Source organism: Carlito syrichta, unplaced genomic scaffold (assembly GCF_000164805.1).
Source record: "Carlito syrichta isolate Samal-C Ts95f unplaced genomic scaffold, Tarsius_syrichta-2.0.1 Scaffold304713, whole genome shotgun sequence".
NCBI lineage: Eukaryota > Metazoa > Chordata > Mammalia > Primates > Tarsiidae > Carlito > Carlito syrichta.
Window position 1 is genome coordinate 592,947 of NW_007248809.1, and position 20,800 is coordinate 613,746.

General features: G+C 46.1%; 1 protein-coding gene across 2 annotated transcripts in view; it reads left to right on the plus strand.

Moving 5' to 3' along the window:
• Positions 1-2,406: 2,406 nt before the first annotated feature.
• Positions 2,407-20,800, plus strand: part of TRPV1 (transient receptor potential cation channel subfamily V member 1) — a 28,656-nt gene continuing 10,262 nt past the window's right edge. The window contains exons 1-11 of one of the 2 annotated variants that reach the window (XM_008060752.1): positions 2,407-3,220; positions 3,929-4,095; positions 4,168-4,320; positions 4,857-4,997; positions 5,128-5,426; positions 6,423-6,602; positions 9,704-9,862; positions 11,299-11,394; positions 13,333-13,403; positions 18,280-18,445; positions 18,866-18,932. In XM_008060752.1, coding sequence (XP_008058943.1) covers positions 2,937-3,220; positions 3,929-4,095; positions 4,168-4,320; positions 4,857-4,997; positions 5,128-5,426; positions 6,423-6,602; positions 9,704-9,862; positions 11,299-11,394; positions 13,333-13,403; positions 18,280-18,445; positions 18,866-18,932 — 1,783 coding nt within the window. In that variant the 5' untranslated portion in view covers positions 2,407-2,936. The remainder of the gene's footprint in view (positions 3,221-3,928; positions 4,096-4,167; positions 4,321-4,856; positions 4,998-5,127; positions 5,427-6,422; positions 6,603-9,703; positions 9,863-11,298; positions 11,395-13,332; positions 13,404-18,279; positions 18,446-18,865; positions 18,933-20,800) is intronic. The other variant, XM_008060754.2, reaches the window with a different exon arrangement.

Below are 20,800 nucleotides of genomic sequence, written 5' to 3' on the forward strand. Positions count from 1 at the left end.
CAGGCTTGGCAGTGGCAGACTGTCCTGTCTCGGTTCTTCCTCCCAGCCCAGAGCAAGTGGCTCCTCAATTCCGGTCTAACTCTGTATTGGAGAAGCTTGATTTCTAGTAGGGTATAGGGTGCAGAGTGTGCAGTGTAGATTCGGGGTTTTTTGACTTACTGAATGATAGTACCATGGGCACTGCTTCCTGTTTACTGGGTTTGGTTTGATTGGGACCAGTCAGAGGAAGAGGCAAGACTGTTAATAAAGAGCATTGCTGAAAGGTTCACCGCTTCTACTAATAAGTGCTCTCTTGTTGCGCTGTTAAGAACTGCTTGTCAGGGATTAGTTTATTCTTGGAGACCATAGACATCCCTGGGAAAGCCAGGCATGGGATATGTGCTTGGTCTTATTCATACTTTGCTTTGGTGTTTTGAGTTTCCTGGGATGCTTATTTGAGCAGGAGCGTACTTGAGGTTTGTGGTTTATTCCTGGCCCCAGGGTGGAAGTGCCTAGTTGGATCGGCCCCCAGACCCTGGTATAGGGTCCGGGGCAGAAAAAGCCCCAAAACTTCAGGGCAGTGGTAGAGTCCTGGAGATGCTTTGGAGCCAGGCCACTTGGGATCAAACCCAGGTTCTAGCTCTTACTGTGTGACCTTGAGCAAGTATCAACCTCTCTGTGACTCCATTTCCTCATCTGTGAATTATCTACCTCTTAGGGACGTTGTGAGAATTACGTGAATGAAGGCATGTAAAGTGCTTAGAACTGTGTTTGCTTTGTGCATAGCACATGCTCAGACACGTCAAATATTTTCCTTCTCATTAGCCTCCTCTGCTATTTAAATGCTGTCAGACTCTTCATAATATGAACAATCCTTGACAGGAAGTTGTCTTCTGAAAGCACAGACCAGTACCCCATTCCCATGCTTCTGAAGCTACTCATAGCTTTTTGTTCCTTGGAATTCAAGGCTGACAACCACCTGGTTCTAATCCTGCCGCATGTTTTCCTCTCCTGCTGATTTCCTCTTCGTCAGCAGATCCTGGGATTCCCTACCTTTTCCTCCAGCCCAAGCGCAACTCTGGTCCCCTTCCAGGCCCCGTTCATCTGTCACCTCCTCCATGAAGCCTTCTTCAGCACCCCTGCTCAGAGAAACTGCAGTTTCTCTGTCCCCTATGGTACTTGGTTTCTGTCTACTATGGGATCTCTCTGTGCCCCCAGGAAGGACTGGGCACCCAGGAGGACTCAGTGATGGGTATTGAGAGATGAGATGAATGACTGAATGAGGGATTGGAAATGTGGCTTTCTGTGGCCGGGAACACTTCCTGAGGCAGTGTCTGGTTGATGAGTGAATCAGAGAAAGACTTAGGCCATCCTGAAAGCAGATCAACAGGCAGGAAGGGAAATGGGTTGGCAGTCAGCTGTCTGTCCTGTTCACAGGATGTGGAGTGGTGAGGCTCCCCCCCATCTCTCTTTTCATGGATCTGGACATCAGGTCATAGCTGATTTATTGCCATGGTTGAGCTATGTGTGCCGGAGTTTCACTGCCTGAGTTTTTACTTGAAAATGGAGGACTTGAGAAGCCTCCCACTTCCTCAGTGACTGTTTTCCAGAATCCAGCCACTTCTGGGACATTAATTTCCCTACGTCAATGGATATTAGAAGGATTTGCTCTCTCTCTCTCATTTCCCCCATGGTGACCAGCACAGCTTTTTCATAAACAGACAGATCAGACAAAGTCCCTACACAGGAGGAGGTCATAGGGTATGGGGGAGATAAAGCAATGACAGACAGAAATTGCTAGACCACATGATGGACTCTGCTAAGACGGCCAAGAAGGATGAACGGCCAAAAATCTGGGCCCTCTAGAGGTGGGAGGGAGCATGACCAATGCAGGGATTTGGGACTTCATGGAAGAGATGGCATCAATGTTGGATCCTGAGGGAAAGTAACATCTGAGAGGTGGTAGGATTTGGGCAAGGGCAGAAGGAGGAGAAGACACCCTTCAGGTGGAGACACCATGGGAGCAAAGGTCCCTGGTGTGGAGTGTGTGGGGCAGTCCTAGGTACCAGGGAGTGGGCATGTCCAGACAGACAGAGGGTACACATGGGAAATGGGGCTAGGAAGGAGGTGGAAAACAGTATCTATGCACACGTCCAGGTGTATGTGGTGACCCCAGCTGCCAGCTCATTTCTAGGTGTTTAGGCCTACAAGGCCCACCAGCCCCAAATAACTTAAAGCCTAAATGCTCAGGGCCAGAATGCTTGAAATATACTAATTTCACAAAAATGATAAATTGTGCAAAAAAAGAAAATCCCATACAAACTCACTGGATGCAGCAAAGAACAAAGATAGGCCATGCACATGGCTGATGACATGTGGACACGTGGCACAAGACGGCCCTGCAGTGCAGCATGGGTGTGTCAGTCTCTGCCAGTCACTGTGTTCTGGAGTCATGAACTGCTCAGTTTTTCAGGGCTGAGCCATCCTCATTACCGAGTTTCTTCCTGAATGCAGCCAGCATCAGCCACTCCCATTGTGTTCCTTGTTCTGATCTGGGGAGGGAAGGGGAGCAGTGGTTATCATCCTCACTCTGCAGATGAGGCAACTGAGGCCCAGAGAAGAGGAGAGATCAGTCTAACCTGAGTCCCTCAGTGCCCATTGGCTCCCAGTGAGGGGTAAGTCCCTCCTGGAGGGTGATATTAGTGACTGTGGGACAGCCCACGCACTGCTAGGCCTGCTCACCCAGGGTCCTCTGAGGTGAGAGGCACAGTCCTGAAAGCTTCAGTTCTGAGGGACTGGGGGAAGGAGCTGGTTGAACTTTTGGGTGCTCTGCTTCACAGAGCACCTTGGCAAGCAGGGTAGGCAGGGGCTGAGGATGTACCGTTCTTAAGCTGAGAATAAACCCCATCTTGGTGGCTGCCCGCAGGCTGCATACTGGGCCAGAGGATCCGGCCAGGATGAAGAAATGGGGTAGCTCAGACCTGGGGGAGTCTGAGGACCCACCCCAAAAGGACTCCAGCCCAGACCCGCTGGATGGAGACCCTAACTTCAAGCCATCTCCAGCCAAGCCCCACATCTCCACGGCCAGGAGCCGCAGCCGGCTCTTTGGGAAGGGTGACTCGGAGGAGGCTTCCTCTGTGGACTGTCCTTATGAGGAGGGTGAGCTGGCCTCCTGCCCGACCATCACAGTCAGCCCTGTGGTCATCATCCAGAGGCCTAGGGACGGCCCTACCTGTGCCAGGTGAGTCTGCATCTGGAGTTCCCCAACCTGGCCGTAGAGACGCCACAAAGTGATCTGGTGTCTGAGCTAACAGTCACAGAGCCGGGGAGCTGGGGAACCTCCAGATGTGGTCTGGCCCGGGCTCTACACTTATCAGATCTCATGGGACACACAGTCGCCAAGGCTGGTGTACATGCTGATCCCAGCTGCCAGCTGATCAAGGTGTCCAGGCTTGACATGCTCACCAGCCCCAGACACTTGGACTTTAAGTAAAATCTCAAGGTCAAGGGACTTTTAGACAGAGAGTACAGAATGGCTATATGAAATCCAAGGAAGGGTGGGGAGGGTTGTGGGCTGGCTGACCTCTGGGGAGTGTGAGGACACCTTTTCCCTTAGCAGGGACTATCCAAACCCCTGTGCCCAACTCCTGAGCCCCAGCTCTGGAGCAGGCAGAGAAGCAAATGGTCTGGGTGTAGGAGGTTGCGGTGGCAAAGACTTTCTAGATGGGGGTCTGCAGACATAGTGGGGACAGAACAGGGACAGGTGTGCCCCATTGTCCATGTTATTTGTTTCCTAGATGGTCATCTAGACTGAAGGGTGGCTTTTGTATCATGCTTTTCCACCTTTTGGTTTGCTTTGGGGTTTAGTTGTGCTCCCTTGACAAGCTCCCAATGCTTTAGGGCTAAAGGGTGATCAGGGTATGAGATGAGGCTATTTTCTGACCTTCAGGCAGCTGTCCCAGGACTCTGTCACTGCTGGCACTGAGAAGACCCTCAAGCTCTACGATCGCAGGAGGATCTTTGAAGCTGTTGCTCAGAGTAACTGCCAGGAACTAGAGAGCCTGCTGCTTTTCCTGCAGAAGAGCAAGAAGCACCTCACTGACAACGAGTTCAAAGGTGGCTCCCGAGGACCAGGTTCCTGGGAGGGCCCCTGCCCCCACCCACTCTGACCCTCCCTTTGTCTTTCAGACCCTGAGACAGGGAAGACATGTCTGCTGAAAGCCATGCTCAACCTGCATGACGGGCAGAATGACACCATTCCCCTGCTCCTGGAGATTGCCCGGCAGACGGACAGCCTGAAGGATTTTGTTAACGCCAGCTACACGGACAACTACTACAAGGGTGAGTCGGGCGGTGGGGTTGGGCACAGCTCAGTCTGCAGCACACCTGGAACCAGGAGGGCATGATCGTGTCTGGGGCCTCCTTACTCCTCTGAGCTTCTTCTACATGTCCTAGCCACTATGTCGGTTTCTCCCAGACTTGGGAAGTCTCTAGCATGGTTTCTCCTGGTTCTGATGGTCCCTGCCTTCCTCATCTGCTGTCTCTCCTCTTGGGCCTGGGAGGTCTCTGCCTCCCCCGTGCTGACTGGTGATCCCTACTTCTGGAAGTTACACCCTCTGGCCTCACTCTGCTGCTGCTCCCTACCCCTGGGAAGTTGTGACTCCTCTGGTTTCCAACCTGATATCTCATCTCTACTCCTGCATCAGAATCTCCTTTGGAGGATCGTGGCCTTACCTCCTGCAGAGGGGGATCACCCAGGTGCTTTCTGCTCAGTTCTTCCTGCAGCAGCTGCTGCCTGGGCACGGCCTTCCTTGGCACCTGTCTGGACAACCCTGCAGGACTGTGATCACAAAGCCAACAGTATGCATCCTCTGTAGGTCAGACGGCACTGCACATTGCCATCGAGAGGCGGAACATGGCGCTGGTGACCCTCTTGGTGGAGAATGGAGCAGACGTTCAGGCTGCAGCCAATGGGGACTTCTTTAAGAAAACCAAAGGGCGGCCTGGCTTCTACTTCGGTAGGGAGACCATGCAGCAGACACTTGGCTTTTTGGGTTTTCTAAGGGGAGGTTTGGGGCAGAGATGAAGTTGGAGGCTGGGATCGGGGAGCAGCCAGATCTCACCCCCAAGGCCTTGTATTGGCTGTAGGAGAGCTGCCCCTCTCCTTGGCTGCGTGTACCAACCAGCTGGCCATCGTGAAGTTCCTGCTGCAGAACTCCTGGCAGCCAGCCGACATCAGCGCCAGGGACTCGGTGGGCAACACCGTGCTGCATGCCTTGGTGGAGGTGGCCGACAACACGGCCGACAACACCAAGTTTGTGACGAGCATGTACAATGAGATTCTGATCCTGGGGGCCAAACTCCACCCTACGCTGAAGCTGGAGGAGCTCACCAACAAGAAGGGGATGACGCCGCTGGCCCTGGCTGCCGGGAGCGGGAAGATCGGGGTAGGAGGGGGCTTCAGAGGGGCTAGGGGTGCAATGTGGCAATGTCGTTGGGAGAGAGGAATGCCTGACTCATTGCAGGTGCCTGGTGTCACCTTCCCTGTGCGTGTGGGTTTCTGATTCTGTCACACCAGCCTGTAGGGCTATTAGAATAAGTCTGAGAAATTGGGAGTAGCTGGGCAGAAACTAGCATGGCTGACATGGCCATTTTGGATTTCCATCTCTGAGTGTCGGCAAGACATGGGTTGGGGTGGGATGCTGGGGCCCGGGGGGGGGGGGGTGGGAGATACTAGGGTGAAAAAGGAATGGTCCTAAGAGGAAAATTTGGGGTAGAGTAGGCCCAAGTCAAATCAGGGGCCTTTGGATGAGGTCAAGCCATAGAAGGCCAATGGTGGAGCTGGGCTGCTGGGAATTGGGGACAAAGGGACTTTTCTGTCCTAGGGGATTTTGGAAGCTTGCCTCAGATGAGCCTCTTAGGATGAAGAACCTGACTTTATGACCTTAGTTTCATTTATGGAAGTAAAAAAAATATATATTTATTTATTTTTAGAAATAGGGTTTCACTGTGTCACCCAGGCTGGATTGCGGTGGTGTGATCAGACTCACCACAGCCTTGAATTCCTGGGCTCAAGCAGTCCTCCTGCCTCAGCTTCCTGAGAAGCTGGGACTACAGGCACATGCCACCATGCCTGGCTCTCATTTCTTGGGTTTTCTTTGTTTATTCCCTTCTGGCTTGAGTTTGTCTAGAATGAACCACTTCTGTCCTTCACTGTGAGATGTTAGAGTCAGGAGTCCTGGTGTTATTGGCGATGGGTCTGAGGCAGCAGCAGGTTGACCCTGATGGTGGTCAGGAGAGGACAGGGTCTTGCCTGAGATTTGGGCAGAGTCTCCAACTGAGCAGAGTTATTCTCTGAGCAGAGCTGGTGTTCTGTAAAGGGGATGCTACCTGTGGCTGGGCCCTGGGCTGGCCTCTAACTGTCTCTTGTTCTCTGGTGGCAGGTCTTGGCCTATATTCTGCAGAGGGAGATCCAGGAGCCTGAGTGTAGGCACCTGTCCAGGAAGTTCACTGAGTGGGCCTACGGGCCCGTGCACTCCTCGCTCTATGACCTGTCCTGCATCGACACTTGTGAGAAAAACTCGGTCCTGGAGGTGATTGCCTACAGCAGCAGCGAGACCCCTGTGAGTGGCCAGGGCGGGGACACAGTCAGGGAGGGCTTCAGGACCACTGCCCCCTAGACCCACCCCCAGCCCCTAGTCAGGTTCTGTCTGGCCTCTCATCAGTGAAAACCAACTGCCGGGGCCCAGCCCAGGTCCTGCAGCTTCCTCCTCCCATTCATACCCACTGAATGCTTTCCTTAATCTTACCAACAATATATGATGATCTTCCCATAAAATTAAGACATTTTAGACAGAGGTACATAGACAAAGAGGACCTTCATTTTATGCCATGTAAAAGCATGCAGTTTCATTTTATTTACATAAATGGGATCATAATACACAAAGTGTACAGCAATTATTTTTTTCACTTGGTGGCATGTCTTATAGATAGTTTTATATAAGTACATGTGGGATTACCTCCTAAAAAACTCCTGCATAGTATTTCAGAGTAGAGATGGGGAATAAATGTCCATAGAAGGTCATTTGAGTTATTTCTAGTTTTTTTTCCTACTACATTGCTGCAGGCCACTGGCATGGCTTTGGGAATTTTTCAAATCATTTTTTGATGAATTGGAATTGCTAAATCAAAAAGAGCATTTTAATAGCTACTGAATCAATGCATGTGGGTACATAGCTAACCATATCCTTGCCAACCTGGATATTATCCATTTTTTTTTTGAGAAATAAGGTTTCATTTCTTTCAAAGATTATACTTTTTTTTTTTCAAAGATTATACTTTAAGTCCCCTTTCATTACTTTTGGAACATTAAACAGCCTCATTAGTGGATGCAAAATGTAAATGAGTAATCCAAGGGCAAAAAAAGTATATATGCAAATGTAGCACTCCAGTAGTGTCAGAAGTGTGTTGTTTTTTATTGTCATTAAATCTTTTTTAACCATTAATTTACTTAATGAGCCCCCTCCATTTATCAATTGTAAAAAAAAACCAAAAAACTAGTTTAAATCAATGGAGCCAAAACTGCGATCTCATTGATGTCTCAGCTCTCATTTTCCTGATTCCTGTGAAGCTGAACATTTACTCACGTTTGCTGACTTTTCACATTTCTTTGGTGGCTTTCCTATTCATTATCTTTTGCCACTTCTGGGACTTTTTGTCTTATCCTTTTTGGTTTGTAGATGTTCTTGTTACAGAACGTTACAGAATGAATTGATCCTTTCTCGATTGCATAGTTGCAAATATTTCATTTCCTCCCAGTCTGTCTCTTGCCTTTTAACTTCATTTGTGACATCATTTACTTGTTAAAAGGTTTTCCTTTCAATAGGGCCAAATTGGTTAGCCTTTTTCTTATTTTATTTTATTTTGTTTGGAGTTGGAATCTCACTCTGTCACTCAGGCTGGGGTGCAGTGGCATGCTCACAGCTACCGCAGCCTCGACCTGCTGGGCTCAGGTGATCCTTCTGCCTCAGTCTTCCAAGTAGCTGGAATTACTGCATGCACCACCACGCCTGGCTAATTTTTTGATTTGTTGTAGAGATGAGGTCTCGCCAAGTTGCCCAGGCTGGTCTCAAACCCCTGGACTCAGGCAATCCTTTCACCTTGGCCTCCCAAAGTGCTGGGATTATAGGTGTGAGCCACTGTACCCGGCCTAGCCTTTTTCTTTTATGGCTTCTGTGACTTGTGTACTGCTTTAGGAGGGTGTTTTCCACTTCAAGATTACATACATATCCTTCTGCATTTATTTTAGCTCCCTTATAGGTATTTTATGTTTGACACTTTAATTTATCTAGAATTTATTTTTGTGTAGGTGTGAAGTAGGCATCTTACTTATTTTGGTTACAAATGAAGGTCTCGATGTCACTTACTGAACAGTCCAACCTGCCATTCCTGCTTTGAAAAGTCACCTTACCTGTCCCCTTTTTCTAAGATGATGCTCTGAGCTCCTAAGGCAGACTTGGGGGCTGGAGTCTGTGCCATGTGTAGTGAGAGGCTGCTATGATGTCTCACAGGTCAGAGGCTGCATTTATAGGACCAGAGTCCAGGGTAGGGAGGGGCCCAGACTGCTCTACCCTGTTAGCTCCATCTGAGCTTCCATACTAAACTTGGGCTTCTGACTCAGAGTTCCGGATGCAAGCTTTCCTGGAGCGGTGGTCTGGATGGGAGATGGCCTTCAAAAGGACTGTAGTGTTTGACTTGGAGAAGCTCCAGGGCCACCACTGATGTCTTTATGTCTCTGAAGGCTCTCAGGGGCCAGGAGTGGTGTGGATTTGTCCTGGGGCTCCTGGGGCAGAACTGAGAGCACCAGTGGAAAGCAGAGATGACTAACTTTGCTTAAAGAATGATATTCCCTACAGTAAGTGCATCTCCATAGGCTTCTTGAGGCAGTAAGGAGCTCCCCATCTCCAAAGTTATTTAAGAAGAGACTGATCAGGTATCTTGTTGAGGGGGCTCAAGTTTGGGCTGGGGGTTAGACTCAATGGCCCGAGAGATGCTGGGTGACATGATTTTGCTTAGTCCATCCTAGGAATACTTGAACTTTGACGGTCTCTGGATATGAGACTTGCCCCAAAACATACTTGTAATGACTGAATTCAGGCACTGGGCCCACCCACTGCAGGAAAGGCCTCCTAGTTCCCTTCGTAGCTCTTGCATAGGAAATGGCCACCCCTGCCTGACCCAGGGCTGAAGATGTGAGAAATGAAGACCCAGATGCTTTTTCCTGCCTGCCCTCAGCCCCTCCTTAGCAGCCTCGTACCAGGCTTTGCCTGAGCCAGCTTCTTCTGCTATTGTGGGCATAATATGGAGGCAGGCTTGTGGGAATGAGTTAGTAGAGGTAATGGACGCAAACTGTTGGGCAGATATTGTGGGTCCCAAGTGAGCACTTGGACTTGTCCAATTTTACCCCATCCACTCTATCCATGGGGACACTCTGAGGCCAAGAGGGTTGGTTCCTCAGTGAACCATGGTAGAGCTGAACCAGCCTCAGGCTCTGGCTGCTGCTGGTTCAGATCTCCTGTGGCCATTAGCTGCTCTGCAGGCCCAGAATGGTCCTGCTTGGCCTGTGCCAAGGATGACAAGGGTGTGAAGAGCCCTGCAGCCTGGTGTGGGCGTGAAAGGTAGTTCCTGGTGAGGAGTGAGCCTCATTTCTGTTTGTTCCTCCTAGAATCGCCATGACATGCTCTTGGTGGAGCCACTGAACCGACTCCTGCAGGACAAGTGGGACCGATTTGTCAAGCGTATCTTCTACTTCAACTTCTTTGTCTACTGCTTGTACATGATCATCTTCACCGTGGCGGCCTACTACAGGCCTGTGGATGGCTTGGTGCGGCCTTTGAGGGGAGAGAAAGGGGTATTTCCATAAGACCCAGGCCCTGCCCTGGGCTCCTTCCCAGATCTCTGGAGAGATGGAGGGATCACCTGGAGCACCTTATGTCTCTATGCCCAGTCTTTTCTCTCTCAGGCTGTCCTGGTGACCTGCCCCCATTTCCTGTCCTCAGCCCCTCTCCCTAAGCCTTGTGGTCCTGGGGTGCTGAGCATGTGGTCACTGAGGCTCCGATTGCAAAGGGGAGGTACTTGACTAGAAGGGATGCAGGAATTAGGACTCAGGAGGCGGCTTGCCCCTGACCTGGGTGTCCGCAGGAACATAGGATGGTATAAGCCCCAAGCCCATTGTTATCCTGCTCCCCTTTTCTCTTTTGATCACTCACTTGTTTATTATTCATTCCTTGAACTCATACTTTTGAGCACTTCTGTGCGAGGCCCTGGGTTGTCAAATCAGCTTAAGACCAGACTTTTTCCTCTACCAGGAAGCATGGACTCCATCAAACTTCTGAGTTGAGTTCTTCTTGTTCCATAACTGGGGCACTTAATTTGCTGCCTTTATTTCCAGAGCACCTCACTTGTAAATGTGGTTTAAAAACTCAATTTCATTGGCAAAACCTGATATTTATCGACCTATTTTTGCCATTCAACAGCTTTGTTTTAAGAGAAAAGGGAAATGGGCTAATAAGATAAGCTAGCATGCGCGAGTGCTTATGAACATCAATGATAAAATAATCAAGAAAATGGTGAGACACAAGGATGACACTCACATGTGTGTGGGATGGTCTCTCCTTCCATCAACTGCAGGAGTCCCTGACACTTCAGCAAGACCAGGTGCTTGCAGGATTCATGTGGCATGGGGTCTGTGAGGGTGCCTCCACTCATCCCATCACCCTGCTCCCAGCCAAGTGGTGCTCCAGGCCCACTGGGACATTTCTGGGAAGCAGCAGAGCACTGTAAGCATGCTCCGCTTGGCACCTGATTAATTAAATAACTGCCAGTCATGATCCTATCACTTAAGAGGCTTCCACTCTACTACTGTAATTAGATATCACATTCAGTGGAGAGGTTGCTCTGAGAGCCCTGACCATCTGTCTGCAAGCTGGCTGGGCTGTGGGGATGCACTGGGCAGACCACCACCCCCAGCTGCCAGGTCACTGCCTGCAGAGGGACCTCCTTGCAGGTGTACCCATAATAATGCAGTGTCTTTTTTTTTTTTTTTTTTGAGAAAGCAGGATTTATTGAGAGTACAAAAAAGCTCCCACAGTGGGAGGGAACCCGAAGGGGTTGCCCCTATGCAGTGTCTTTATATGTTGTTCCCCTGATGGAGACTGTGCTTCCTGAGCTGGGTCTTAATCACAGGGTCTGGCACCTGGTAAATATGTGTTGAATGAATGAATGAGTATACGGAGTCACTAACTTCTCTGCATCTCGCAGCCTCCCTTTAAGGTTAAAAACACCGTTGAAGACTATTTCCGAGTCACTGGAGAGATTCTGTCTGTGTTAGGGGGAGTCTACTTTTTCTTCCGAGGGGTAAGCATTCCTTCTCACACTGTGAGTTTTCATTATCATCAAAACAAAGAGCCGAATCACTCATTCTGCACACCTTTTTTTACTCATCAGACACCTCATGGTCTGCTTGAGAGTGAGAGCTGCACAGGTGAGGATGAGAGCCCTCTAGGCATTGGCAGCTGGGGGTGGTGATCTGCCCAGTGCATCCCCATGGCCCAGCCAGCTTGCAGACAGATGGTCAGGGCTTTCAGCCTCTCCACTGAATGTGATATCTAATTACAGCAGTAGAGTGGAAACCTCTAAAGTGATAGGATCATGACTGGCAGTTATTTAATTAATCAGAACAATCTGTTAAAGCTCAGAACAATGAAGGAAATCTATATGTATACAGGAATCATTTTTAACTGAAAACTCAAACATACCCACTCTGTGGCCATTTCTCTAATGCAGTAACAGTTTTGTCTTTGAATGTGGGACCACTGTTTGGAATCCTACATTACCCTTTTTTGCAAAAACCATACCATGTGATTTCTAGTTTTGTCTTCTTTTATTTTATTTTTTTGAGTCAGAGCCTCACTCTGTCACCCAGGCTAGAGTGCAGTGGAACGATCATGTCTCATGGGCTCAGGTGATCTTTCTATCTCAGCTTCCTGAGTAGCTGGGACAACAGGCAGGTGCTACCATTCCTGGATAATTTTTTTTGGATTTTTTGTAAAGATGAGGTCTCACTATGTTGTCGAGGCTGGTCTCAAACGCTTGGGCTCAAGCAATCCTCCTGCCTTGGCCTCCCAAAGTGCTGGGATTATAAGTGTGAGCCACTGCACCAGGACCTAGTTTCAACTTCTTTAAAGAGGAGAGAGAACTTAGATGTGTACCAAGATATATGGAAGCAGAGATAATTGTGATTTTTAGAATCCACAATATTTTTGGTGTAAGCTACACTCCTTTATTATTATTTTTTTTAGTGACCCACCTTTATGGAGTCTTTCTAAATCATGAACTTTGTCTTCACAGAAACAACTTTCTTTTTGCACTCATAGTTTACATTCCAATAAAATACAGTCATAGTGGCAAGTGCAGCTGGCCTGCACTTGGCAAAGGCAGGATTGACCTGTGGGAGGGAGTTGAAACGTGTGCATGTTCTGGAAAGGACTCCTGGTTGCCAGTGGTTAATACGGTGAGTGAGTTCAGTGGAGGCTGGTTAAGGAAACTTTTACTCTAATACTTACTTAAAATTAAGGAAAAAAGCATACCAGGTACAATGGCTCATGCCTATAATCCCAATTACTGGGGAGAGGCTGAGGCCAGGAGTTTGAGACCTGGGCAACATAGTGAGATCCTGTTTCTTTTTGTTTTTGAGTTGAAGTCTCACTCCTTTGCCCAGGCTGTAGTGTAGTGGCTCACACGCTCACGGCCACCCCAGTGTTGACCTTCTGGACTCCAGTGATCCTTCTGCCTCAGCCTTCTGAGTAGCCAGAACTATAGATGCACAATACCACATCTGGCTTTTTAAAATTTTATTGTAGAGACGAGGTCTTGTCAAGTTGCCCAGGCTGATCTTGAACTTGCGGGCTCAGGCAATCCACTCTCCTTGGCCTCCCAAAGTGTTGGGATTACAGTGAGACCCTGTTTCTTAGAAAAAAAAAATAGAAGAAGGAAACATCAATTAGAAAGAAGAAAAAAGTCACCCAGTCTCAGTAAATAATAATATTTTGGTGATTTTTCCTTCCTGTTTTTACTTCTGGGTATAATTGTAAATCTACTTTGTATTTTTAACAATCTTCCTTAACCGAGTCCCTAACATCACCCCATAGGCCTCACCCTTCCTGTTCCACTCTTTCACCATTTCTGCTTTGACGTACTCCACTGTCATGATGTTGTTTAGGAAGCATTTGGGAAGCTCACCATTTAGCTACATCTCACATTTCCTGGGAGCTTACTCTGTCTATTTACCTGCAGATTCAGTATTTCCTGCAGAGGCGGCCATCAATGAAGACCTTGTTTGTGGACAGCTACAGTGAGATGCTTTTGTAAGTGAAATTTTTTTACTCTTAAAGCCAGTCTCTTTGGCCCAGTTCCAAGGTGACAGCAATCAGTTCCCACTCATTCTCTCACTTACACTGGGTCAGTCACATAGAAGAACCTTAGTGAACATGTTGAGGGGATTGATGGAAGGCACTCCATAAATATTTGTTGAGTGAATGAACACTGAGGGTCTACTCTGTGCCAGATGATGGGGACAAACTGTGCCATAGGCTAGTGTGACTTATAGTCTGAGTTAGACACACCCTGTTTATCTTTTCCATCCATTTGTCCATCTATCTGCCATTCATTGGAATACTGAGATGAAATAGACATCTGCTTTCAAGGAATTTTTTATCTTTAAGGTGGGGTTTCTCAGCTTTGGCACTACTGACATTTTGGACTGGATAATTCTTAGCTGTGGTGGAGGAGGTACTGCCGTGTGCATTGTAGAATATTTATCCGTGTCACTGGCCCCTACTAACTAGATGCCTGTAGCTCTTCCCTATCACCCAGATTAACAATAAAAAATGTCTCCAGATATTGCCAAAGGCCTCCCACTTGGGGACGGGGTGCCAGTATCACTCCTGGTCGAGGACTCCTGCTTTAGGAGGAGAGCAGATGAGCACAAACACAGTTATAAGACACAGTTAGAAAACCACATAGGTGTCTCAGGGAACCTCATTTCTTCAGAAAATACGTTGGAACCTCCAAGCCCAGCATGCATAGGGGGTTTTCAGACAGGGAGGGGCCCATCTCCTGGAATCTTGACTTACAACCTCTGTTCTGATCCCCATTCCAGGGACCTCTCTGTTCATTCTCAGTGAGTGCAAGGAGTTGATTTCTAGTCCTATGGCAGCTAGCTTGTCCCTGGGACTCACAAACCCCATCCTTTCCTTCTAATCTTGAGAAACCTGAACTGTAGCACCAAAGGTCAAAATCAAGGGGCAGGGTCTCTAGGGCTAGCACAACACTGATTTTGCCTAATTGAAACAATGTTTTCCTATGTAGTGTTTTGTTAATAAACTCAACATTCTATTCCTAGGAGGACCCACTATGGTTATGTTAAAAACATACATATGTGTATATGTATTACAATATATATAAAGGCATTACATTTTTATTTTATCAAAACTACTCACACACAGAGGTAAAAATGAAAATAATACATAAAAGCTTATAACCCAATACAAAAGCTGCTTGTCCCAACACTTCCTATCCCCTACTGTCTACTTTCCTAGAGGTACTTTCTATACTTTTGGCTCTGTCTTCTGATATTTACATATCTGATAGATGAGGAGGGGCCTGGGTAACTCAGTCGGCAGACTTTTAATATGAGGGTCCAGGGTTTAAGCCCCTGTCCGGATGCTTAGGTCTCTGGTACTCTGCTCCCAAAGTAGGAGGGGTTTTGACTAAGGTCTTATTTGTATACCTAACCCTGAATTTTACCCTGTATCTTCAAAATAAAAATTTTGAAAAAACAAACATACTTGGTAGATGAGGAATTAGCATCCTTTACTGACTTCCCTTCTGCTTCCCCTCCTTGATCCTTCCAGTGTGGTTATGGAATAATAATTATTTTAGTCAGTATTCAGTATTTATATTCTTATGCCACTGCTAATATTATTCACAGTTGAGCTTCACCATGTTCTATAATATTGCTTTTCTTGGAGCTAATAAGTACCTTGTTTTTCACTTGTTTACTTTGTGCCCATTGCTAACTTTTCCCACACCTCCCCTAACCTCTCAGTATTACTTCCGTTAAAATCAGTCACATAAGTTACATGATCAGATCCTTCCTCTCATTTTTTTTTCTTGTGGGATTTCTTCCTGGAGCCCTGGCTTGTCTTTCTAATTGGGCTGCTTGTTCTCCAGGGCTGATGCTTGGCTATTGTCCTGGGATTTCTCTTTGCTGCCAGCTTTGGAATTCTTATGGCTTTGCCCCAGACTACAGTTCCTGTCTCTTTCTTATATTTTTCTCTTTGTTGGCTTTTTCTCTTGTTTTTTTTGAGCACATCCTTCAGTATTTTCATCTAGTAAAAAAAGATGGTATAATTGTAGGGGCCACAGTGATGACAGCTTTCAACATGTCTGAATCTTTTTTTTTTTTTTTTTGAGTTGGAATCTCACTCCGTCACCCAGGCTGGAGTGCAGTGTCATGCTCCCAGCCACCACAGCCTCGACCTGCAGGGCTCAGACGATCCTTCCGCCTCAGCCTTCCAAGTAGCTGGAACTACAGGCATGCGCCACCATGCCTGGCTAATTATTTATTTATTGTAGAGATGAGGTCTTGCCAAGTTGCCCAGGCTGGTCTCAAACCGGAAGGCTCGGGCAGTCCTCTCACCTTGGCCTCCCAAAGTGCTGAGATTATAGGCATGAACCACCATGCCTGGCCAGTGTCTGAATCTTGAGTCACATTGTTCCTATCTGTACAGATATTATTCCTTCACTGTTACTTTAAAGATCCCTTTTGTATCTCAGAATCCTGACTTGGTGTTTTTATTTTCTGAACCTGATGTCCTCTTCTTTCCTGGTTTACTCCTTTGTTTTTTGGGAGGACATCTTGAACCAAAGAGTGAAAGTACATGGTGGGGAAGGGGAGCATAAAATTTCTTTTAAATCTTGTAAGTCTGAAAATATATTGCATCATCACATTTGATTGATAGTTTGGTTGGATATAAAGTTCTTTAAAAACTCAAAGATATTTCTCTATTTTTTTTTACTTTCAGTGTTATAGATGAAATTACTCTGATGCTGTATCCTCTTTTAATATCTGTTTTAGTTTTTCTTTTTGTGTCTTCTTTTCGTACATAATGTTCTGAAACTTAGTGATGTAGTTTCATGTAGGTTTTTAACCAATGTTCTAAGCACTTAGTGGGCTCTTTCAGTCTGGAAATTTATGTCCTTTCGTTTTGGAATATTTTCCTGAATTATCTCCTAGAACTCTTATGATTTGTGTATTGAACCTCCTGAACTAGTTCTAACCTAGTTTTCGTATATTTTTTCACTTGTGTTCTATTTCTTTGTATTTAGCTTTAGTTTCTGGGAGGTTCAAATCATCCTTAATTTCCAACCTTTCTATTGAGTTTATCATTTTTGATATCATGTTTTTAATTTATAAATGCTTTAAAATATTCTCTTAATTCCTTATTTATATCACTCTATTCTTGTTTCATGAATGCAGTATCTTCTTTTGTCTCTCTGAGACTATTAAGATAGTTTTTTGGAAGTTTTTCTTCTTTTTGTATAGTTTTTATTTTCTCCAAGTTGTTGTTTCCATTTGCTTATTTTTTTTCTCTCTTTCATGTTAGAAGTCTTCCTCAGAATATTTGAGAATCTTTGATATCTACTTATGGTTGAGAGTGGAAGACTAAGAAGCTTATTGGAAATTCTACATATATGGATGGGGCTTATCAATTTTGAGCTTCACTGTAGACTGACTAGATAGACCATTTATTGGAGTGTTCCTAAAGTCAGTCTATTTGGGCCTTTCTTCTTTGGGTTGTCAGATTTCATAGACAACTTTTTTTCAGTCTTCTACTTGGAGAAAATAAGTCTTGATGCCAGTTTTCTGAGACTTGAGTGGGGAAAAAAGGACTTTCTGTAATCTGGGATGTATACAATCACACAGTCTCCCTGTTTTTGGTAAAATACCAATGTTTTCAATGGCGCTGGATGAAACTGGGACCAAAGACCTTCTGTTTTATCTTCTTCAAAGACAAAACCTCCACTCTTCCTTGTCTTAGGTCCCTCGTCACATTCCCTCCAGAAGTCCCTGAGCCTTTTGAAGCTCCTTGATTCCAAGAGTTGATTCTTAGTTTTTCCCATTGTTGCCTTCAGGTTTGGCTTCCTTGGATCTGCCAAGTCACTTTCCACTTATTCATTGCTTTCCAGCTCCCAAAATTCACATGTGGGGGTCCCATTTGTCACCAGAGACAATCTTTGACCTATTACAAATAGTGTCAGTTCTCATTGTGGCCCAGGGTTCCACGAATGCTGAGGAATGTTTTTTTCTTTACAGAAGAACTAAAAAATAGACTTTAGCTGATGAGCCAGTTTATTGAAACCAGTTTTCAGCAGACTCACATCAGCACAGTGGTGACTTTTTGCTGGGTTCTCTCACACAAATGGGAGGCAAGATAATCAATGTGGTGAACAGTGTGCATGCAGTCATGGGTACTTTCTGGAGAAGGCTACTATGAACAAGGAGATCTGGGATGGATAAGTAAAGAAGGGACCATTGAGCAAACCCTGTCACAGGATCATCCTGAGTCCCTTTCCCACTGTCCAGGGTTTCTACTTGTGTATCATTCACTAGACTAAGGAGCTGACAGACATTTCTCTGGCTCTGCTCCTGAGTTTGAGAGTGTGACCTACAGATACTACCTGTGGTTTTTCAGGAGAGCATAGCCTATATCTCCTCATGGGCCTAGGGCTCCTAGGGTATCTGTTGTCCAGTGAGGCTCTTGTTCTTGGGGACTAGACAGGAAAGCTTTTGGGGTTAAAGCAGTATTCCTCAGTCTTTTTTCATTATTGCCTTTTTAAATTTGTTTTTTTTCTTAATTGCTCCCTCCTCATGAAATTTTAATGCAATAAATATACTGTTTTATCTTCTTTAGATACTAGATTTATATTTGTGCCTTATACATAAAAAAAATAAGATTCTGCACATTCCACAAGCCAATTTTTGCTCCTTAGGGGTGATATTGCTCCCACCGAGAATGCCTGGGCTGAAGGAAGTAGGACAGCCCGGCCCTAGCTTCTAGCATGACCTGTGGTCTGGGCCTCTGAGGAGAGGCCCAAGCAGCCTGAGACTGTCTGTTTGTGGGGGTACCAGACCTCCTGGGTGCCCATAGACAGAGCTTCCTATTCTTCTACCCTCAGCTTCGTGCAGTCACTGTTCATGCTGGCGACTGTGGTGCTGTACTTCAGCCACTGCAAGGAGTATGTGGCTTCCATGGTGTTCTCCCTGGCCATGGGCTGGACCAACATGCTCTACTACACCCGTGGCTTCCAGCAGATGGGCATCTATGCTGTCATGATAGAGAAGGTAGGTGTCCTGTGCCCAAGTGGGCTCTGCTTGAGAGCCTCACTTACCTCGTGTGTATGTGAGACATTGTCCCACAAACCCTGTCCATCCTCTCTGTATTGTCTGGGAAGGCCCTGGTTTAGCTTCCAGCCTATTCCCCAGGAATCATGCAATCTGGCAATCTGGCCTTGACCCAGGTGTGTATGTGGTGGGGAGGGTCCCCTGAAACTTGATCCCTCTGCATACCAGGCCTCTGTCTCCTAACCACAACAAAGGCCATGGGGGGAGGTGTGGATGACTTCCTCATGACTCCTGAGCTGACAGCCACCAGGCTCTCTGTATGTTCTCAAGAGGAAGCTCCAGGCTGATGCAGTCCCAGCCCTTCCCTTGGCTTCTTTGTGTACCTGGACTTGGCTCTGAGCAATCTACTTTCTCCTGCAGATGATTCTGAGAGACCTGTGTCGTTTCATGTTTGTCTACGTTGTCTTCTTGTTTGGATTTTCCACAGGTAATTGACTTGGTCGGGGTGGGAGGAGGGCAGGACTCCTGCTCACCTTGACTTCCTGAGGACTCTGCCAGGGGCTGGGTGAGGAGGTGCCAGGTGGTGTAGACAGGTGTGTGTCTGCAGGTGACAGGGTGGATGGACAAAGGACCCACTGAAATGAGCCTGACAACTTGGAAATATGACTCAAAACATTTTAGGTACTTTTTCAGGTAGAAAGTGTTGCGTGCTTGCAGTTTAGCTGCATTTCAGTTTAGTTTTTTTCTTTTTCAACTTTTTATTTCAATATTATTTCATACTTACAGGAAAGTTGCAAGAATAATACAGATGACTTCTCTATACTCTTTACCCAGATTCCTCAAATTTTACCACACTTAAAAAATCACCTTCTCTCCCCCCCGCATATGCACATGCACACACAGACATACATGTACCCCACACTTTAAAAAGACTTAGAGTAAGTTGCACACATGATTAGCCCTTTACTGCTAAATACTTCAGTGTATATTTCCTAAAAGAAAGAACATTCTCTTGCATAAACATAGTACAATGATCAAAATCTGGAAAGTGACACTGATATACCCTATTAGCTAATTTATAGCCCTTATTCAAATTTCACCAATTGTCCTAATAATGTCTTTTACAGAAAATGAAAATCCCGGATCATGCATTGCATTTCGTTGTCATGCCTCTTCAGTCTCCTTTAATCTAGGCAGTTTCTCAATCTTTCCTTGTCTTTTGTGACCTTAGAATTTTTAATGAGTAAAGGCCAGTTGTATTGCATGATGTTTCTCAATTTGGGTATGTCTGATATTTCCTCATGATTATATTTAGTTATGCATTTTTGACCAGAATATTAAGAAAATAATGTGTGTCTTCTAGAGTACATTTTACCAGAAGTCATATGTTGTCTGTTTCTCTTATTTTTGGTGATGTTAAGTTTGACTACTTGTTTTTTGGTGGATTGGCCAGATTTTTCCATTTTAGAGTTACTATATTTACCTTTGTGCTTGATAAGTAGTTTTTGAGATGCTTTGAGACTATATAAATATCCTGTGTCTCATCAGACTTTCACCCAATAGTTTTAGCCATTGATGAGTCTTACCTGGATCACTTAATCCTATGATGGAGGCCAAATCATGAGGTTCTAATTCCATCATTTCTTCTACATTTATCAGCTGATATTCTCTGATAAGGAAGAACTTTCTATTCCCCTACATCTATTTATTTATTTGTACTAGAATGGCATCATTGAGTTTTTTCATGGATTCTCATGTTGTTAAATGTGTTATAACCCTTACTATCATCATTATTATTTTGACACTCAGAGTGTCTGAGATTTAGTCATTGGGAGTCCCTTCAAGCTGGCTCCTATGCCCTTTTGACAGGTCCACATCATTTTTTTGAATACATGGCCCTGCTTTGATCCTAATCCAAGTCCTGTTGTTATATGGTTCACATGGTGCACCCTCCCCATCCTTCCCCTCTGCCCCCAGTTTGTTTTGGAATCTTTGGGAAGAATGAGCGTTGTGACAAGGAGGGACCTTATAGGTGTGGGTTCTGGCACCTGGATCTGAAGGCTATGCATATCGGTAGCCACAGGAAGGGGTTAGATCAAGGGGGTTAGTAGATACTGATATGTGGTAACCATGGTGTACAACTGCTGCAGAAGCTGTTGGCTTCTGGACTACACTTCCCAAAGAAGAGTGCAGAATGTGAGAAGAGACCATTCTGCTCAGAGCTGCTTGGTGCCCATGGTCCTAGAATGAGGAACCTGGTCTAAGGGACACAGGCAGACGGGATGTGGTTGACAAAGTAGGTGTGGTGGCAGGGCTGACATGTAAGGTTAAGAAGTTTGTGCACTGCACAAAGAT